This window comes from Orbicella franksi, chromosome 14 (genome assembly GCF_964199315.1).
Source record: "Orbicella franksi chromosome 14, jaOrbFran1.1, whole genome shotgun sequence".
Classification (NCBI taxonomy): Eukaryota; Metazoa; Cnidaria; class Anthozoa; order Scleractinia; family Merulinidae; genus Orbicella; species Orbicella franksi.
The window spans coordinates 2,133,447-2,153,071 of NC_138158.1; the positions used below are offsets into that span (position 1 = coordinate 2,133,447).

At 38.2% G+C, this 19,625-nt stretch overlaps 2 protein-coding genes, 1 long non-coding RNA gene and 1 other non-coding gene across 4 annotated transcripts in view; 3 read left to right on the plus strand and 1 right to left on the minus strand.

Annotated features, from left to right (window-relative positions):
* Positions 1-5,092, plus strand: part of LOC145467965 (spliceosome-associated protein CWC27 homolog) — a 37,282-nt gene extending 32,190 nt beyond the window's left edge. The window contains exons 13-15 of the mRNA XM_081451617.1: positions 2,187-2,293; positions 3,113-3,222; positions 4,095-5,092. Of these exons, the coding sequence (XP_081307743.1) occupies positions 2,187-2,293; positions 3,113-3,222; positions 4,095-4,251 (374 nt within the window). The 3' untranslated portion in view covers positions 4,252-5,092. The remainder of the gene's footprint in view (positions 1-2,186; positions 2,294-3,112; positions 3,223-4,094) is intronic.
* On the plus strand, positions 1,629-1,698 carry Trnag-gcc (transfer RNA glycine (anticodon GCC)). The gene has a single exon. It is a non-coding gene; the product is annotated as a tRNA-Gly (tRNA).
* Positions 5,093-7,037: 1,945 nt separating the features above from the next.
* LOC145468012 (uncharacterized) lies at positions 7,038-12,057 on the minus strand. The gene has a single exon (XM_081451677.1). It carries the CDS (start codon positions 10,956-10,958, stop codon positions 10,410-10,412), a length of 549 nt encoding a protein of 182 aa, XP_081307803.1. The 5' UTR covers positions 10,959-12,057; the 3' UTR covers positions 7,038-10,409.
* A 1,344-nt stretch (positions 12,058-13,401) lies between these two features.
* Positions 13,402-18,458, plus strand: LOC145468340 (uncharacterized). The gene is made up of 2 exons (XR_014042178.1): positions 13,402-16,009; positions 17,484-18,458. It is a non-coding gene; the product is annotated as an uncharacterized LOC145468340 (long non-coding RNA).
* Positions 18,459-19,625: the final 1,167 nt, after the last annotated feature.

Consider the following 19,625-nt stretch of genomic DNA (forward strand, 5'->3'; position numbering starts at 1 on the left):
GTGTTAAAGTAATTTTGGGGCCAGTCTGTAGGTGTCAAAGCCTGATATGACGCACATGACTTTTTGCGGAAATGTTATCAGTATCGAACATACGACTAGCGCTGTTTTTGTTGTTTTTTTGGCTTGTTTTGCCATTTAGGGAAAGGAAGAATTTTATACGGTTTAGTGAAGAGCTTATAATTGTACTGTATTTTATTTTACCTATTTTTAACACAAAAAAGTTAGTATTCTTTTCAAAATCTCAACCCCCATTTTATTCTTAAAATTTCTCAAATTTCAGCCTGATATTCGAATAAGATCTAATAAAACATATAAACTTAGAATAAAAAGCAAGGGTGTATACACATAAAAATGACGTGCAAATAGAGTTTCCCTGGGGGGGGGGGGGTACTCCCTTATATGGGCTATATAGGTATGTGCAACCCCAAAGGGTAGGGTTTTTAAGCCGTTTTGGTCATAAATAGGGTATCGATTTTGGCCATTTCGGTCTTAAATAGGGTATGGTTTTAGCACTCTAGTCTTGAATTGGGTATGTTTCTTAGACGAAGCTACTTTTTCATCATTATCAATAACACCGTCAACAAAAGCCCTCCATAACTTATGTTTAGGGTAACTGTGCCAGCCGCAAAGGTCATAAATAAGGTATTGAATTTTTGGCCAGGTCATAGATAGGGTAGTGAAAATCGCAGATTTTGGTCATAAATAGGGTAAGGGTTTTGGGAAGCGGGCCGCCAACTCCTGCCCAACTTTTCTGGGAGTACCCCCGTCCACCCACCCCCCTCCCATGGGAGAGTTTGTAACACTGCGTTGGAGAGGATCAGAGCTCATAAGGACAGGAGAAATTTCATTCTAGGTCGCTTCAAACTAGCAATTTTACAGTTTATCTCACCTTGCGGTCTAGTTAGTGGATGAACTATGTGATTCATGTTGAGTGACATCTTTATGTTGGTAGTTTTTTTTTTTTCTCAAATTGTTGGAGAATTTGTAAATTCTACGTTTTGTGGTTGGTCATTTGATATTCTCTTTAAGTTTGAAAAACCAACGAGATATCAAAATAGAATTTAACTTGAAGCCCCCCCCCCCCCCCCAAAAAAAATAGATAAAATAAAATAACGTGGCGAATATTACAAAAACACAAAAATTTACATTTTGATCAAAAAGATTTTTCTTTGAATGTTCTTTTCTACTCTTTATGTTTCGGTAAATTCTGGCAAAACTCTGCAAACGAAATACACTTTTCATTTCTCTTTTGGTTTATTTAATCAGGCTGTTTTTGTTTGTTTTATACTGGGCCGCTTAAGCCGTTTTAGAATAAATTTGACAGCCGCAGTCGAAGCCCGTCAATATTGAAATATTGGGCTTTGACTGTGACTATTAAATTTATTCTACAACGACTTTCACCTTAGCGTCCACTGACAGTTGATTTTTGAAGAGAAAGCGTCAGGTCTTTCTGCATTCGCGTCCGTATTGACAAACGTGAAATGTACGGCCTTTTGCCCTATTGGAATCCAATTTGTGTGGTGAAATATGAGATATAGAAAGTCTGGAACACTCAAAAAAGGAACCTATTGTTACATGTGTCCGTCATAAATATGGCTACTGTTCAGATCATAGTGTATGTAAGTTGAGCACTGGTGGTTCAGTGGTAGAATCTTGCCTGCCACGCGGGAGGCCCGGGTTCGATTCCCGGCCAGTGCAGCTGACTTTTTCATTTTTCTTTTTCATAATTTCTGTTTTAGAACTTTATTTCATAATTGCTTTTGCAAAGAGTAACCGACAAAAGTAGCCAATAAAAAAATGAGGAAATTTGTGGTTTGTGACGTAGGAATTGATATAAGGCAGTACCCAAATAAGAGCAAAAAAGAAAATAAAAACAGAACAAAACCAAGTGAAAGAAACACAAACAGAAATAAATCAAATCAAAAATCCATGTCATCTATAGCAGTTTTTGAACGCAAATTTCATGCTATTTGAGGTACAAAAACTGAGTTTTGTGTGCTGTGATAGCTTACTCCATTTCAATGGTGGTTTTGTGGTTTTGTCAGAATATATAAACTACTTTCATCTTACAGGGCCAAATCATTTACCTTGAAGCAGGTTACTGAGAAAGAAGTTCTTCCGCTGGAAAAGAGCATTGCACTTTGTAATTTTTGTTTCTTATTCTTTCTTTTTTTGTTGATGACCAGAGTCAAAAGAATCCGATGTCCTGGCCGCATTTCATGCTGAACAAAAGATTTATCTTGAGAAGAAGAAAACGAGTCAAAAGAGAAAAGGAGAAGGGAGAGATGAACAGGTAGACAATGGTTCTTGTCTTGTCACGTAATGCTTTCCATATAACCGCGCGTGACCGTAACACAACGCTTACGTTAGCCACCATCCGACACATACAACAGGGTTTTTTTACGATAACTGCAGAATTTCTTGCGCGCTCACTGGCAAATCTGTATTGTCAATAAGCGGACAGACACATGAATTTATAATTCATTCGATGTGTCAACGAGTGAGAACGAACTGTTATCGTAAAAAACAAATTGAAGTTAGTTTTAATGCGTCTGTCCTGTTATTGACAATGAAAGCTAATGAATTTCGTCATAACATTGTCAAAGTAGTCTGCGTATCCAGTCGGCTATCGCCTCGTGGATCCACAGCTACTTTGACAATGTTATGACGAAATTTATGATCAATAACAGGACAGACGCATGAAAAACTGACGTCAGTTTGTTAAACTTACGCTGGCAATACAACACTCTACTTACAATTGGTTACTGGCATTACTCGCAGAAAATACAATTACTTCCATTACCGGCTACTTACACTACTATTAACAATACAGTACTCTACCTACAATAAGTACTTACATGACTTGCAGAACATACCGTTCCTCGCAATACTTAAAATACGTTGTACTTACAGTACAATATTCCAGCTACAATAAAATTCTTACATGTCCTACAATATGATCAACAGAGTGAAGTTCTTACTGCCTACAAAATGATTATGTACAAATACGTTTGTGCTTCATAAAGGCCTTGATTCACTGTTTAGTTTGTTCGTTTTTTGGTATTAGTTCCAGTCAGCAGTGTTATTTGCTTCTTATTTTTCTTTCATGCAGACCCTCGCGCTGTTGGCGTCTTTTCAAACCAAACTGAATGGGTCTGAGGAAATTGAGGAAGAAGAAATCGATGATAACGAAGCAGAAAACGAAGATGATGACACAGGATGGTAAGAAACAAGAAACCATGTCACAAAATATTAAAGTCATGTAACTTATCTACAAAATTATCACTTTGAAGGCAAAAAGATCCTCAAAATGATAATTGTCTCAGGTAAACAACACAGCAACAATAACAACAACAACAACAAAGAAGTTGGAATAAGCCGAAAATAGCTGCCGAAAATACACAAGGATCGTTACTTAGGATTCGGAAAGACCAAGACACAAAACTGACCTTTTTTGAAGATTGTTGGTCCGCGACGCAACAACAGCAACAGCAACATCTGTATTTCCTCAATACAAATATGAATATTTTACATTTTTTAGTATACGCGTTTCTGATATACGTCGCATATTACATATAAGGTGACTATTGTAATCTTGTTTCAGTGAGACTGGAGGCTGAATGAACCGTTTTCGAGTTAGCCTCCAGCCTAGCTATGATTAATTGTAGGACAGGAGAGATGAAGGAAGAATTTGCATTTACGTAGTGAATAGTTTGAATCCGGGATTGTCATTCAGTATTTCGAAATCTGAGCCATGTTCGCTCAGGTTGGCGTTGGCGAAAGGAGTGAAATGAACGAGCTCCTTTTGTTGTCTATTTCCTTTTCCTTTTCCAGCTCCAGTGGGGTGGAGACAATATATTTCCTGTGCTTTCCTGGTCTTAAAATTTTCAGGCTAAAAGGAAACTCTGGGCCTCTAGATATCTGACTCACTGTTAAGTTAGAAACAGTTTGTCAGGTGGTATTGTTTGGTTTCTGATTGTAGCGTGATCTGATTGGTCAGTTTTGTCGCGATATGATTGGTTCGTGAAGCCGCTTGTGATTGGTTAGATGTTATCACATTTGCTGTAACTGTTGATTGTGTTCTTTTTCTTCAGGATGACTCACTCTCTGCGATGCGAAACTCAACAAAAACTGGCCAGGGATGCTTACATCGAAGACGAAGACACGTTTGAAATATTTGATCCACGAAATCCCATCAATAAAAGGCGACGGGAAGCAAGCAAAAAAGCCATGAAAGACAAACGAAGATGACACGAAGGCAGAGCTGGAAGATTTGTAAGTAAAGCAGTCCAGGGAACAAGCGCCGTTTTTTTCGTAAATCCTCGTGAAAACACCCGAAGAGTTGCCGAGTCCTGTAAGCCAATCAGATAACTACTCGTACACCACAAGCTATTACGTCAGCTTATCGTCATAACGACACATCTTGTTGCTAAACAACAGGATTGCGACCAAAAGGCCCTTGTTCCACTGTGTGACAAGTAGCTTTTAGTTGTGTGCTAGGAGTGATGTTCAACTCTTCATGGATATGCGCGCTACAAATTTCAGCAACAATTGCCCTGTTTTCTTGAAGTACTGGATTGAAACTGGATAAATCCTGATATAGAAGACTGGCCTGCTGGTTTGAACGATTTCTGTTTATATTCAACCCGCTCAACTTTGACATTGTAGTAACAAGGTATCAGTTGACAAAACTTTGGAAAATCACCCTGAAAAAAGAGAAGAAAGAAAGTTTGCACCGAATGCATCGATACAAAGCAATTCCAAACTGTTCCTTGCGCGAGGAATAGAAACAATCCGATGTCATTTGTTCCTGTCTGGAAACCTGATGGTCATATAACAAGCATAGATTTTATGTATCACAATCACTTTAGTTTGCACGAATTGAGAGCTCAAGAGACGATATATTTTTTACACTCCATTTGCTGGTGTAGAAATAGCGAAGCTCGTGTGTATCTGACGAGAAAGAAAACTGTTTTTATTTGCGCTTGAAATCAGTGGCACAGGAATGTTCTGTGCGTTGTATAGAAGTCGTTTGTAGCTGGTAAAAGTTTGAATCACCTAAGTTTTAAACATAATAAATGTTACTACAGCATCGACTCTGAAACTTCTATTTAGTAACGATCGTTACTTAAGATGGTTTTCTTCGCATTGCGTGACGACACAAATAAGGAGATGCACTTTTGACAACCTAAAGGTCTTAGTCTTGTCTTACTCGAGTCAAAAGCTTAAAAGTTCAATTCTCCTTAACAATTTCAAGGTTTCTTTTAATGTCAGATCTGAGAACTTGGTAGTACATCAAGAAAATATCCCTTAGTTGTTGATCTTTGTTGTTTTTGTAACCCGTCTCCTTGACAACGTATTGATAGTGCATGTTGTTGATCACCACACCTTGTTCCTCAAAGTAAAGTATCCAACTTCAATAGTGATTTGCTTGTGTAAACAAGTTTTATTACCGTTAATACGACTCTTGTAAAATAATGCAAATATTTATTTAGGAAGAACTCCGAACATAAAAGCGCGTAACCCGACATAGCTGCAAGATTTTTATCTTTTAATGGGGTAGGGAAATAGATCACGTATTGAACGTACTGAAAACCACTTAAACACATTGATTTCACTAAGCTATAGTCCAAAGAGATTTTGAACTGATAATAAGCTTCTTTTATCAATGGAACTTCAACAGAAAAACGACAGTATTTGGAAATTCATTTTGTATATTTTTAGTTGATTTTGCGGGCGTTTTAGATTGTTTTTCAGCCCACACACGTATGACTGGAAAGGAAAGGTGTAAAAGCTATTACCTTTAACGAACAAACTGATCAATTCTTTAAAGTAATTGCCGATTATTGCGCTAATGAGAAATACTTTTGCGGTGACGGCTTTAAAAGTGATACCTTAGAGATAACAGTCGTCCTGTTATATAAACTGCTCAACGCCGGAAAAAATACCACTGACTAATTTAACAATTTCCCATTCAAAAAATTGTACGCACCATGTAAATATACCTGATAGTAAAGTAACTGAGGATTTTTGATCAGCAGCGATAACTTTGTACATTGGTGAAACAATCTGCACAGTTGTTCGTCAAGGTGACGGACCAGTGCACTCAACGAATCGTTTCGGTAAATTATCTGTTCGGAAGGCCTTTAATCCCCCTCTGATTTTCTGAAGAGAATTGTCACCTCGAACTTTCCTGAGATGAGAAATTTAATGTCTGTTGTTTTCGGATTGTTAAAAATGTCGTTTTGGGTACCGAAAAAAGGTCGGCTATCATTTTCGGAAAGGCGATAATACCTAAGGTTTTCGGGAAATGGACAAAAAGCCCTGATAAATTCGAGAATACTTAAGTTCCCCTAGAATAACCGAACAGATAAATTTTTTAGCGCAACGTAAAATTAACCTACAGAGCTTTAAAAGTACTCCAGATAGCCTAAAACAGCGTTTAAAAGGAAACGGTCGTTGGGTCCCCCTGACGGACTCCGTATGCTTACTGTTACGATTATTCCAAATAACGTGGTGTGAAAGAACTGTGTTGGTAATCACTCAAATTTGAGCAAATGGTGTTTTTTTCTTTTGCTACTCAATGATTACTTGAATACAGCAGTTGAAATTGCCCCCGGGACGAGGGGTGGGGGGATGGTTACTTCACAAAGTTTTATGCCAGAAGGCTCTGCCGCTACGAAGTCTAAACTCTTTCACTTTTACATACGATTTTTGAAAGGAAAATAAACCTTTCATACACTCCCATAGGAAATAATACTCCCCATATATTTAAAGTAGAAATATTGTATCCCCTCTCCAAACTTTATTTTCGTTCGAGTGACCCTTATATGACTTGTATTGGTTCAATGACTCCTCAGCCGTAAGGTGCGTGCGCTTGTTCGCGGTATTTTGAACGGCCTGTTTAAGATGCCAAAATGACAGTTTTTCATAACCTTTTTTTACACTTCCACTTGTTAAATCCCTGACTTGTATCTGCCTACAGTCTGAGAAAGCTACCCCTTCCCGGTGTGTTTACTCCCGTCCCCCCCCCCCCCGGCTAAAAATAATACTTGAGTAACTTCTCTGGTTCTTGTAGTTGCCCGCGGTCACGTGTTTGGCAAGAGACGCACTCGCGTGACACGCGCCGCGCAGCGCAATTTCGTGCCCGGAGTTTCTTTAGTATTCGGTAAGTTGTCGGCGCGTGGTTTGGCAACATTTATTCTTTGTCACAATTTCCACTGTAGTTTCCGCACATTCTGCCCTTGAACCCAAACGACCTGATGAAATAAGAGGCATATTAACTTCTATCGTTCCAATTTTGTAGACAACAAGAGATAACACATTTCGCGTGGGTAACTTCCTTTTTGGCTGACGATGAAAGGAACTCGATCATTTTACCGAGGGAAGTAGCAGAGAATAAATGTCTAGACCTGAAACAATTGTTTCCAAAATTACAAAGGAAACAGAGTTGAATAAAGGGCCAATGAATACAAAAATACCAAATTAGTCGCGTGCTCAAAAAGAAGTGTTAGTTGATCAAACAAAAACACACTTGTGTGCGCTTGCCAAATAATTTACAACTGGTGAGTCTTGTGTTTTATCGACTGAGTAAATTTCCTAACAATGTCTTTTCCATATTCTCCAGACAAGCAAAACGTGTGGTCGTAAAACAGACGATAAAACTGTCAAAGTTTCTTTCACTTATGGTCAGTTATGTGTTCAGAGAAACAATGAAGTAAGCAAAAGCGACTCTAAAGCAGCTGTTTTAGTTGTCTGTTCTGTTCGGCCGCGCTCAAAAACGGTTCGCATCTTTTAATCCTTTATAATAGCAGTAATTTCCGTTGCTTATCTTTTATTTTAACTACGTGAGTGGGGCAAATGTTATTTTCTTTTGTCGGGTGGTTATTGTGTGCAAAGTATAAGCCTTTTGTTAAACAAAAAAACTTTCTTGTGTTTGTTATTCTTAGGAAATGAGTGCGCATTATAAGAGCCGGGTAAACTCTGAGATGAAAAAATCGGCAAATTACTTCAAAGTTCCACCCTGTCTGCCTTAAAATATATAATGTCCATAAACTTTTTAAATTGAGGCTTTAAAAGATTTCTCAAGTTTTAGCTAGTTTTGAAGACTCCTGACTTGACTGTGTACTTCATTTAGAATATCTTTCCAGTTTTGTGCTGTGTAAAACTTGTCTCTACATTTTTGTTTCCACGGAAAAGCGGTGGATTACTTTAGTTGCCATTGGATGGTGACAAAAACACATGTAGGAAAACTCGTATTGTTTTGGTTCACCAAACTATCATTGATAGAAATATAACGTTTCCGTAAGGTGAATCAGAGCTGATTTAGGGTTGAACTTTGGGAAAATAGCTGAAAATTCATCTTACATCTATGAGTAAATGTACTTCAAAATTCAGATCTTTGTTTTAAAGAGAAGGATGAGGTTCTTAATGCTCTTGTAACCTACGCTGTGTGACCTAAAAGTGAACGAGTCTATCGTGGTAATCTTTTCTCACGGTTTTGCGAAGATTTTTCATTCCGTAAGAATCTTCAGTGGTATCTTTTAGTTAACGGATGATGAAAAGTTAAACATTCGCAAGAGGTAGATTTTCTCAATTTTGAGCGCATTTTGTTGTTGTTGTTGTGGCTTTTTTTTTTGGAGGATTGGAATATTTTACTCAAGTTTGCTCTTAAAATCATTCCCAGCTGTTAATGGCAAGCAGTGCTCTTCATTTATCAACATTTTACTTTGTTGTCAACACTATCCTCTTCATTTGGCACACGAGTCAAATTCAAGCACGCACTAATTCGCCTCCGGCGGCTCGTACATCTCACATGTGATAATAATTCACTCTTGTTTGTTTGTATTAGACATTCAGAAAGGTTTTCAAATTCCAGTCGTTTGTTATTGTAAAGTTATTAGTGGGAATTTAACACTACCCCAAAGGTTAATCGCAACCATTTCCGTTTCCTTTAAGGATGATAGCTGAAGGTTTTTTCTTTCGCGTCGTAAAGTTTCATTTGTCAAATCCTGCTGGTTTCCTTCCTAGAGCCTTCCTTTTTATTCGCAAAGATTTACAAATACAACAAGTTGACTGTTTTGAAATCACTTTCTGTTGTGGATATTTCAACTTGGTTATTTTTAGTTGCATAGTTTTCAAAATAGAAGTAACATCTATTTGTTCGAGTTATTGTACCCTATTAAATTGATCGAAAACGACTGATTGCAAAAGATATAGTTCCTAGAATTTTACAACTCCAAGCCAAAGTCGATACGGTCTTTTACAGCCTGGTTGTGCAAATATCTCGTGATGTTTACCCAGACGAGAATGTACAAACAAAGACATTTTAGACAGGCTAAATTGCAAAGTGATCCAATTTTACAAGATGAAAAGTTTACTAATAAATTCAAATTCTCTGTAGGGGAGGTTTTGTACGAAAAAAATTAGGTGTGGGCAAATGAAAAAATGTTGGACAATTTCCGGGAAAGTAAAGAGGCAATCTAGATGCAAATTTGTGAGTTTTATCTACAACAGTTAAGCTAAACAGCACATATATCGATCATTCCTAGTGCTGTTTTTACAACGCATTGCCGTGCTTTGGCGACCTTCCTGTCAAAGTGATCTTTTCTCTCTCAGATATGTCGTCTTTGATCCCTCATTAATTTAATGTTACTCTGTTTATCAGCTTTGCAATCTCCGAATTAGACAGAAACATTACACTTGAATGAAGTAGGTTGAGGTTTTCAATCGTAGCCGATCTCCCAGCGGCACGAAAATAGGCAAAACAGAATTCTTTGTTTGTGATATCGGTTCGAATTTTCCCCCGGTTTGTGTGTCAGCCCTGTTTGTTTGATCCAGTAGTTGTAACATCCTCGCGCCTTCGCGTTGCGTGTGAAAATTTGATTAACACCTCCGCTAGATCAGATTTTGTGTTTGTATTTACACAAAATCACAAAAATGACTAAAACAGGAACGGAATTTAGGCTGGTGATAACACAAAATGACAAGATCTTGATCAGAGAAAGTGTTTATTAATTACACCGTTCACTGTCTTTAGATGGCAAATCTTTGGACAGATAAACATAATACTTTTAAAAGGTTCAACATCGTTACTTATTACACATGAGAGACATTTTAGTTCTTAAATAAACAAACCAGCAAAAAACACAGCATGAATGAAAACCTATTTACACAAGTTAAGCATAACAGTAAACACGATTACAGAGAGCAGCATTATAGAAATAACTACAGTATTTACTGTCCCAGTTCAGTTACAAAATGTCTTGATCTCGTTTTGTCAAAGTATTGCATGTCGTTCCTACTCCGTGAGATATCATATTGATATCATTTAATATCAGACCGCGATATTAACACGGGAAATGTGACATGTCTGTTCGTGGTATATATTTAGGTATCTTCTCACAAGTCTAAGACGAATCAAATATCGACACAGTGCTTGAGTCGTGTTTATTTGTGTCCATTTCGTCCATTGATGAACGGCAGTAGTTCGTGTGCCCTTCGCAGGGCAATTTTTCGATTTCATGTTTTTCCTCCTTAAACTTTGGATCGGAAGCATCGTGGCGTGAATCTTTGTTCTGCGGCTCAGTCTCATCGCCCATGTCTTTGAGCAAATTGTCCAGAAATCCGATGTACTTCATCGCTAGTCTAAGGATCTCGTTTTTTGAGAGTTTCCTCTCGGGCGGATAAGTAGGCAGAAGTTTTCTAAGCTCGCCAAACGCCAGGTTAACATGCTGTTGTCGCCATCTCTCTCTGCTGTTTGTGTAGAGTCTTTTCATATACGACTGACAGTGATTCTGATAAGAGAGTGTGACTCTTCGCCCTGCAGGGTAATACAGGGCTTGCGGCGATGGTGTTGGGCTCAAGCTTGTTTCTGATCCACTAGAACTGCAGGCTGATCCTACAGGAGAGTGAGCGTACGACTCTAGTGCTGGTGCTTCAAAAGGCTGATACGCCATGGTTCTGCAAAATAACTGTACACACTTCTCGCCAACCGCTTTTATACACGCGCGCACGGTGATCGCCTGTTCAATTTGCCTGGCTCTTGTCAAACTTGTGACCAATCTGCCTTCAATTTACTGATCAGCGTAATTGCTTTTTCATTTATAATAGTTCAGCGATAACCTTATGAACCGCGCTCTGTCCCAGAACGTTCTGTGTTAGCCAAGCGGTGTGGCTTTTCCAGTGTCTTGTTACGTTTCCCATACCAGGAAATTGGCCTTTCAAAGGATTTTACAGCTCGCGTAACGTGACACCTCGATTGACCAATCAGCGCGCGATTAAATCACTTATGTCTGGCGGTGTCAAATTGTTATTTAAGACGATAGTTAGTAGCCGTTTAGTGAGTAGTGCCTTTGTTGTGTGGTCCTAATGATGTGTCCTGTCTGAGAGTAAACCATTCACTTCAATAAAACAGATATTTTATCTCCAGGCGTGGAAGGAATTTCGGAACAAAATCACTTCAAGTTATCCTCGTTTTATGTTACAGCACTTAGCCCTTGACTGCGTCACACCCTCTGCCCGCCCTGATGCTCTCTTGTCGTAATCAAAACCAGAACGGTTTGCTTCGATTTTCAAGCGAGTGCGCTGTGTTTTTCTAAAGACGGGCTTATTCTACAAGCAAAGCGTCTTGTTGATATATTTGTTAAGTGTCACTTAGGTGTCTTGTTTATTCATGCGAAGGATTTTCACAGAATTCGTGAGATTATTCTCGCCGTTTGAAGAGATTTTCATGCTACACTCAGCAGGCCTCAAGTGTTTTGACGGTGTTCGTGGTGGGATTTTTCAAATCCCAGCCATGACATACGCTAACCACTCTAAAATCTTTAAATGGCTGACGCCTGCGGCGCGCCAAAATGCGACAGAAAGCGCTTTTCACATAACCCCATTTCCTCCAAAGGAGTGCCTGCCTAACGCCGTGATGTCATAAACACTCTTATTTACAATCTTGTTTATTGTTCAGAAGAAATCAACTGCACACAATCCCACCAAAAAAGGCTCTGAAATTTTCCTACTTTTTAAGTACAAATTGATTATTATACTTCAGCAAAGACCACAACACGATTATCTTTTCAGTTATTGTCGTTCTACATTTCTTATCGTGTGTTTTTGTATAAACACCCGGAAATCTTATTAGAATTTAGCGATTTGTGGGATCCATAGCTTTTCATAACTTAACTGCGGCGTCTTTAATTACCTTTCGGTTGATAGTCTGGAATATTGTTCCATTCTTTAATTCCCAAGATTGATCAACATTTGATTTCTCTTTAACATATTAGTTCATTACCAAAACGGCAGGTGATGAGAATAACGAAAATCATCAGTTAAGTAATTTTTGTCGTGATCTAACGCCAATTCCCCTGACTAACATGAAAGAAAATTGTAGCGATTAGTAAGAGGAATTGATATTTCGATCTGAAGACACAAGAGCAGCTACGCTCTTTCTTTTTTATAAGAATATGTTTTAAAAAATATCGAGGATTAAATTTGCGAAATTTTAAGGATATACCCGAGGCTGAGATTTTGGAAAGAATATAATTTTGTGTTGAAAGTTTGTAAATACAATAAAATTCTTCCTTTCCCTAAAAGGCAAAACTAGCCGAAAAACGGCCACAGAAACAGCCCAAGCACATTTCTACAAGAAGTTATGTACGTCACATCAGGCTTAAATGCCTGCAGCCGACTGGCTCCAAAATCACTTTAACACCATCCAGACACCAAATACATTCGAAAACAGAAATGTCATACGCTATATAATCTAAGAACATCCCAAGAATATTTTCTGCCTAAAAATATTCTCTGCCTAAAATCGGCAGAAAAAAAAGAATGTTCAGCCTGGGCCGGAAAAACAATATTCTTATAGAAAAAAGAGTGTAATCGCATGAGTTATCTTTGCGACCTCAAATTTGATAGCTTCTTTTCTTCAAGTAAAACAACTGTAAAATTTCATCGTCGGCTCGTCTATCTGCCAAGGCGTTTCCGACACATGACAAATTGGCCTTTTTAAATGTCGGAACTGACTTCCCGCTTATGTTTTAAACTTTAATCTGTTGTGGTTGTAAAGTTGATTGTTTTTATATTTGTCAATCTAATTTTGGCTCGTTGGTAACTGGATTAATCGGAGTCTTTTACTCTCTGCCTGTAATGGTTCTTGTCACAGTCTTGTGATAGCAGGTGCGTTTAAGCTTTTTAATGCCACACAACGAGTTCTTTAAACTGTTTTTCAATCTAGTGTATTCTAAGGGAAATGAATAAATTAACATTCGGACTTTGTATTCTAATCGGCTGACTAATGTATGACTAAACATATTATTGTCTACCTAATTATGCCATAGACCTTCGCCTGAATCGAACCAAGTTTGAAAATTTCCTCCGTAAGAAAATACAATTTCTGATAAAAAAAAAAAGTTATCTTTCAGCCTTCCTTTTTCAGTGAGGTTCTTTAAGACTGATAGACACACAATTGGGTGTGTTTTTTTTGACAAAAAAGGCCAGACATGGGAATTTAAACATGATATTCTATGATTACCAATGTCGATATTTTTAAACTCTTTATCAGTGAATATGTTTCTATTTTTGCCCTGTTTGCGATATTGTGGTGCTTTATAACCGTTTCACCTTTGAAGCTTCAAACAGGCTCCCGGCGAGGGCGAAAACAAGAAATTGGAAATGCACTTGCTCTTATTTAATTTAATTGCTCCTTTTTCATTGCCGCACAGATTAAATTTCTTCGTTAAACGATTGTGTATTATCCGCTCAATTTTGACGGTTAAACGTGTGAAAACAGGTGAACGGAAAGACCAATTGAAAATTATAAAAAAAATAATAAGATACTGTCCATAGCAGTTTTTCAGCCATTGGGGTAAAGGACTGACATATAATTACTTATCAGGAGAAATTTGGAACACTCCGTAGAATTAAGTTTCGGGTTACATTACAATCAGATGAAATACATCACAAGCCTATGGAATGTGCTTTAAAATGACGTTTCATACTTTGAGATTAATTCGGGAGATTTAAGTTGTCCTTAATTGTCATATCTTTTGAAAAAAAGAAACAGTCAGTGATAACTGACCGTGATAAATTTTGAAATATCAATCTGACTCCATGATTCGGTGAGTTTTAACTTTTAAATTTTGTCTTAAATATCCATGGTCGAGAGCAAAATATGTTAATTAAAACTGAACAAACTACACCTTAATTTCCAGTGCGCGCGTTTGTTCCGTTCTCGACATTTGCTGATTTTGAGAATTTCTAATGTCTTTCTTTTTGAGATGTGGCGAATGTGAAGTGAACAATGCTTTCACAAAATTGGATCTTGTATTGAGAATAACAAACTAGGTGTAGCTTCACTGACTAGCTTTATTTGAAACATGTGTTGAACTTTGATTTACAATGTTTGGAAATGTCTAAATGAGAGAAAGCTGCAGTGCTCTGTGCTAGTCTGCGAGAAGGCTAACACTATGAAGATGGCTTGGATTTATCTGTCAATTAACGATTTTTTTATTCTCTCTATTGGATCTAGCCAGGTCTAAGATAGAACTTACTCTGGTTCCTTGCTTATAGTTAATAGTCCACTTCGGTGTAAACAAATGTATCGCTGAATTTGTAAAGAGGATTTGGTAGGATATAAGCTATAGGAGATAAAGTGACGACGCCTTTGTTTCTAGTTTAATACCCTTAACTGCTATTTTAAAGAGTCCAGATGTTATTTCTTTTAGTTCTAACTTCTTGCTTTTAGGTTTCGTCCACACTACTCCGGAGAAAACGCAGCTCTATTTCTATGGTTAGGCCTACCGTCAAACGCCCTTCAAACCAGAGGAATTTGAAAACGCCAGTGAGCTTTGCGTTTTAGTGTGGACGAAAAACATTTTGAAAATGGAACTCTTCGAAAAATTTCGATTTCCCTGCCTGAGTTTTCCTCAAACACAAATCCAAATCCATTTTCAAATTTTTCTGAATTAGTGTGGACGTAGCAATATTTATGACTTCTTTTACGACCGACCGCACCCATCGCTCGCGTGCCGTTGTGTAAGTTTGGTCTGATCCATGTTAATTAGCAGTTGCTGCTCCTGACATAACAATCGACTCTAGAATGTTTGATATTTCCAAGGCGTAGGTATCGCCCATGAAAGTGATACTGCAAATTATATCACGGCGTGTTATTTGGTGGGGACTTCTGTGACGTTTTTCCTCATCCGACTTCTTTCTGTTAAAATTTGAACATTTCCTGAATAATGTTCACAGTTTTACAATTAGTTTACTTTATAGCTCAGTGAGGTACTGAAAGAAGTTACGTCACGGTTTGCGTATCTTAAAAAATTCAGGCAGTTCGTCGTTTGTAATCCGCGTCAATCTTCTCCATCCTTAACCATCCTTGTTCCTTTATGGTTTACTATAATCTCTTTGGTGTTTTTCTATCTCAGTAAACTATTATTTTCAGGTTTCGTTCAACTTAAAGGTAATTTTGTAAGTGGCCAAAATAACTCAAAATACCGTGACTGATCCATGAGGTACACTCCCTCCTCGGTCTCCAAGTCTATCGCTTTCAGTCTCGGCATTTAGCACGAAACACTAGAATTGAACATAGTTTAAAGTTTCGTCCACAAAACGATTGATTTTTAGCAAGTCACTTATCTTGGTTAAACTATTTTTGTTTCGCACAGGGAGGTTTTACGTACCTCAAGAATTATTCAATATTAAAAAACAGCATACATTTTCCTTTCTCTCTTGCCTCTCACGTGTCTCGCACATTTCTCTGTTTTCTTATAAGAATGTTTCAAGGACGAGAATGACCACAAACAATAAGAACATGTTAAGATATGACGTACGCGAGGCTGTCATTTTGGCAACAATTTTTTTTGCCATTTTTTAGCAAGTTGAGAATTACAGTGTGAATAAAAACAATCAATCAGCCTGGAACCAAGATTGTCAATTGGCACCTGGTACTGTCATTGATATATATAAAGTACGTGTACAATTTGGATGCTTTTCAGAGTGTCTCTTTAAGGTTACAGTATACCTTCGGGTCGGCAATTTTCTTCAAATTCGGATTTTTGGGTCAAAATAGTGGTCGAAGAATAATCTCTAATTTCTGAAAAAAAAATTTGAAAAAGGCTAAATATTGGCGGAGAAATGGCGGTTTTACGTTTTCACCGGAAGTAAAAGTTTACCTCTTGATTGACAGCCCTATAGCGCGTATGCAATCAACCGAGACGATTTTCGCGGGAATTACCTATATGGATGTCACGAATTGACTACTCAGTTGATCAGCATTGTTGTTCTGACTACCCAGCATCTTTGGTATTAGGCGTGTCTCTATTAAGTTATAAGTAAACATAGACCACGTTTAAACCATGGACCATTTCGAAAAAGCGAAAACAGCGAAGAACGAATGAAAATACATCAATGAGTGAAGAAGCGAAAGTTCGCCACGCGGATGAAGCTATAGTTATCGTATAAGGCGGGCAAATATTCGTGGTAAGAGAAAAGAAAGGTTCTGTAAAAATTTCGGAACTTGACAGCAATAACAGGGATGCTGACAGAGACTCTTCTGATGAGTCCGATATCGACGAATCGTCGGACTCATTGAGACCATCTGAAATATTATCCATGCACAGTTGTCCACACACAGTTGCTCTCCGCGCTTTCTTTTGTTTGTTTCCTTCGCTCAGCCACTCTAGCGTTCGTATCCTTTTTAGTCTTCTCTATGTTGCCAGACCAGCTTCAAGAAAAACCGAGCTACAGAAAAATTATCTCTCTGCCTTCGGTTCCTTGAGCGCATTGCGAAACACAAGAGTTTTTTAGAGATTCGCGCGTAAATTTCACCAGGAGGTTAACGGTAGTAAACTTTCCCTGCACTGATTGGCTTAGTTATCTGAGAACCCAGTTGAAGGCGTTTGTGGGCGGAGTTTGTTTGCGAAGCAGAAAATTTTTCTTAGCGCTGTTTTCTCGAATAAATTTTTTCACTTGAAGCAGACACTTTAAAGAGTTATAACTCAAAGGGAATTTGTTCAATTGCTCTTAAATTTGGACAGTGGCTAGTTTAACATATAAACTACAAAAGCGTGTCTGGGAATTGTTAATTTCGAAATACTTTTTCTTCGAGAGCGATTTTTGTACGATCACTCCACATTTTTTTAATCCTGTTTCGAAAATGTTCTGTAACTTTTTACTGCAATTGAATATGCCAAAACGCAGACACGTTTTTTAAGCGCTTTGGGCCCTGAAACCGAGGAAAAAATTAAATTGGCGAAAAACGAAATTCGCTTTGACTTGTAGCTTTCGAAAGGTGATTCGGGCGCTCGCATTTAGTGGTCGTGAAAAATTCGACAATTCATTTTCTTTCAAAATTCTTGGTATAGTTTGATAGCCAGCCCCATAAGCTTTAATTTGATATAGGGGTTTAGGTATCTACAGCTGAAACTGCACGCGCTACATCGCTTGCGCGCGAGACACCCCTGAAGGTATACTGTAACCTTAAGGGAGAGGGGATGTGAAATATGGTGAGTGAAAAACCGCAGAGAGTTTTTAGGACCTGTGAAAAACAAACCCTGGTTATTCGCACCGCTTCCCGACAAAGATCACGCCTGACATGGGCTAAAAACATAGTGACCATGACAGAGAGATCAGTGACACGCGCTGTCATGTAGTCACGCCATGTGTTTAGTCTCCCTTGCAATCGTCTATTGAGTCGTCACGCAACGTCGTCGTTGGGAAAATAAGTGCGTGACGACCCAGGTAACGGTTGCTATAGGGACAACAGATACGTCTGACTGCTAGTTGTCATTACAAGAGTGTCAAATGTGAGCAGGCCAAGATTTTTTTTACAGTCACTGGTTTGGTTCACTGCCAACTTCCAAGGTTTCTCAATTAGAACTTCATTCTCTCTGTGGAATTATTTCTACGGCGGGGCTTGGAATAAATGGTACTTCCTTTCTCAAAATATCCTTGCACCTCTCTTGGTTGTTATGATGGAACTAAAACAATGGACGTAAGCAATTTGCAAATCTTCCGTGTTAGTAATTCCCGCTTCCTCGGGTCTTCAGCTCAGACGTGAAGAAAACGCGCATATCTAGACAGCTATCTTGGGCAAGGTCATCGTTTTTTGGAAAACTATTCTAATTTGGCAGAAGATCTGAAGAAATGACCGTTTTTGTTGCGCATGTCAGGCCAGCGTGACATGCGTAGAAACGAAAACCCTACCACATCTCATTGCCTTCCATGCATGGTCAGTCGGGAGAAGCTTGAAAAACGATTGACTATTTCCCGTGCTTTTGCAATAGGAACACTTTGTTCAGTTCAGTTACCGAATATAAGAGGTCATATTTTCAGAAACACTGCATTCTTTACAAGCTGTATTGTTTACAAGTGGCTCGGGTGACAGCTCTGGCAAGGTCTCATATGAATGGCTTGATACCTTTTGAGAGGACAATAGAAAAAACAACAGAAACAATGCCCCTAGCCCCAAAACAATAACAGCTGCTACAGTAATAAAACAATAGCAGCTCAGCAGAGCTGCTACACTCGTGTTACATTTAAGTTTTACATATGAAAATGTTTCGTGAAATCACTGTTCATTTTAAAACTGACATTGCACAAATAGCTTGAAGTTTGTTGTCTATTCTGGAGTTAAACATGACTGGAGACGCCTGAAATATCACCCTTTGCACCTTATACCAGCGTTGGCACTTGCTGCCGGCGTTGGCAGTCACAAGCACCCATTTCGTTTCCACAAAATAAAGGCTTCTACTGATTATTTAACCATGTGATCTCCGATGGTAGGGTTACACTGCTACAAACTTCACGGTCAAATTGTTTGCTTCTGATTTTTGGACTATGTATGACTTGAGTACTTAGTTTTATAATGAACAGATGAAAACTTTAAAGACGGTGAAGATCGACATAGAAAACTTGAAATAATGGCCGAGACCTTGACATTTCTTTCAGAAGAATTAATCGGTTATCAATTTGCGAAAAAACTGATGGTTATAATCCATCAAAGTCAGTTAAAGTTTATATGTCGAATTCCTTGCATGTCTCGCATCTTTTCTGAACTAATCTTCTAATCTAACTTTCTAGTTCAAAGCTTTCTTGTTCCAAGGTAAGCTTTGTGGGCAAGAAGTTCAAGCTTGTATGCCACGGTCTTTCACTGTGGGGTGGGGTGGGGTGGGGTGGGGGCTAGCTTTTCTTTGAATCTGTTACAATTTGGATTAAACAACACATCTGTTGCGGTAAATTCTCGTCTACACTAAACCGTTTAGAAAACAATTTTGAAAGCTGTGTAGTTAATTATGGTACAAAATGATTTAGTGCATTAACCTTGTTCATTTTGGGGTGTGTTGGTTTGAAAGTTCATCGAAAACACAAGCGACAGGTTAAAATTTGCGAAATCAAAATTCAGGCTTCTCGTTTTTTGGCACAGATTTTCGAATATATTTAAAATGTCGATGTGGTAAGTTTTTTAAGGGGGAAGGGAGAGAAACTTCTCTCACATCTGTTTTTACATTTACGGTTCTTCGATCCGTTAATCACCATTCCGAGCATTCTTAAATCTTTGAATAGTGAAAGATACGGCGAAATAATGAAATGATTGAACATAGGTAAACTTCTAGATATTTAGGATA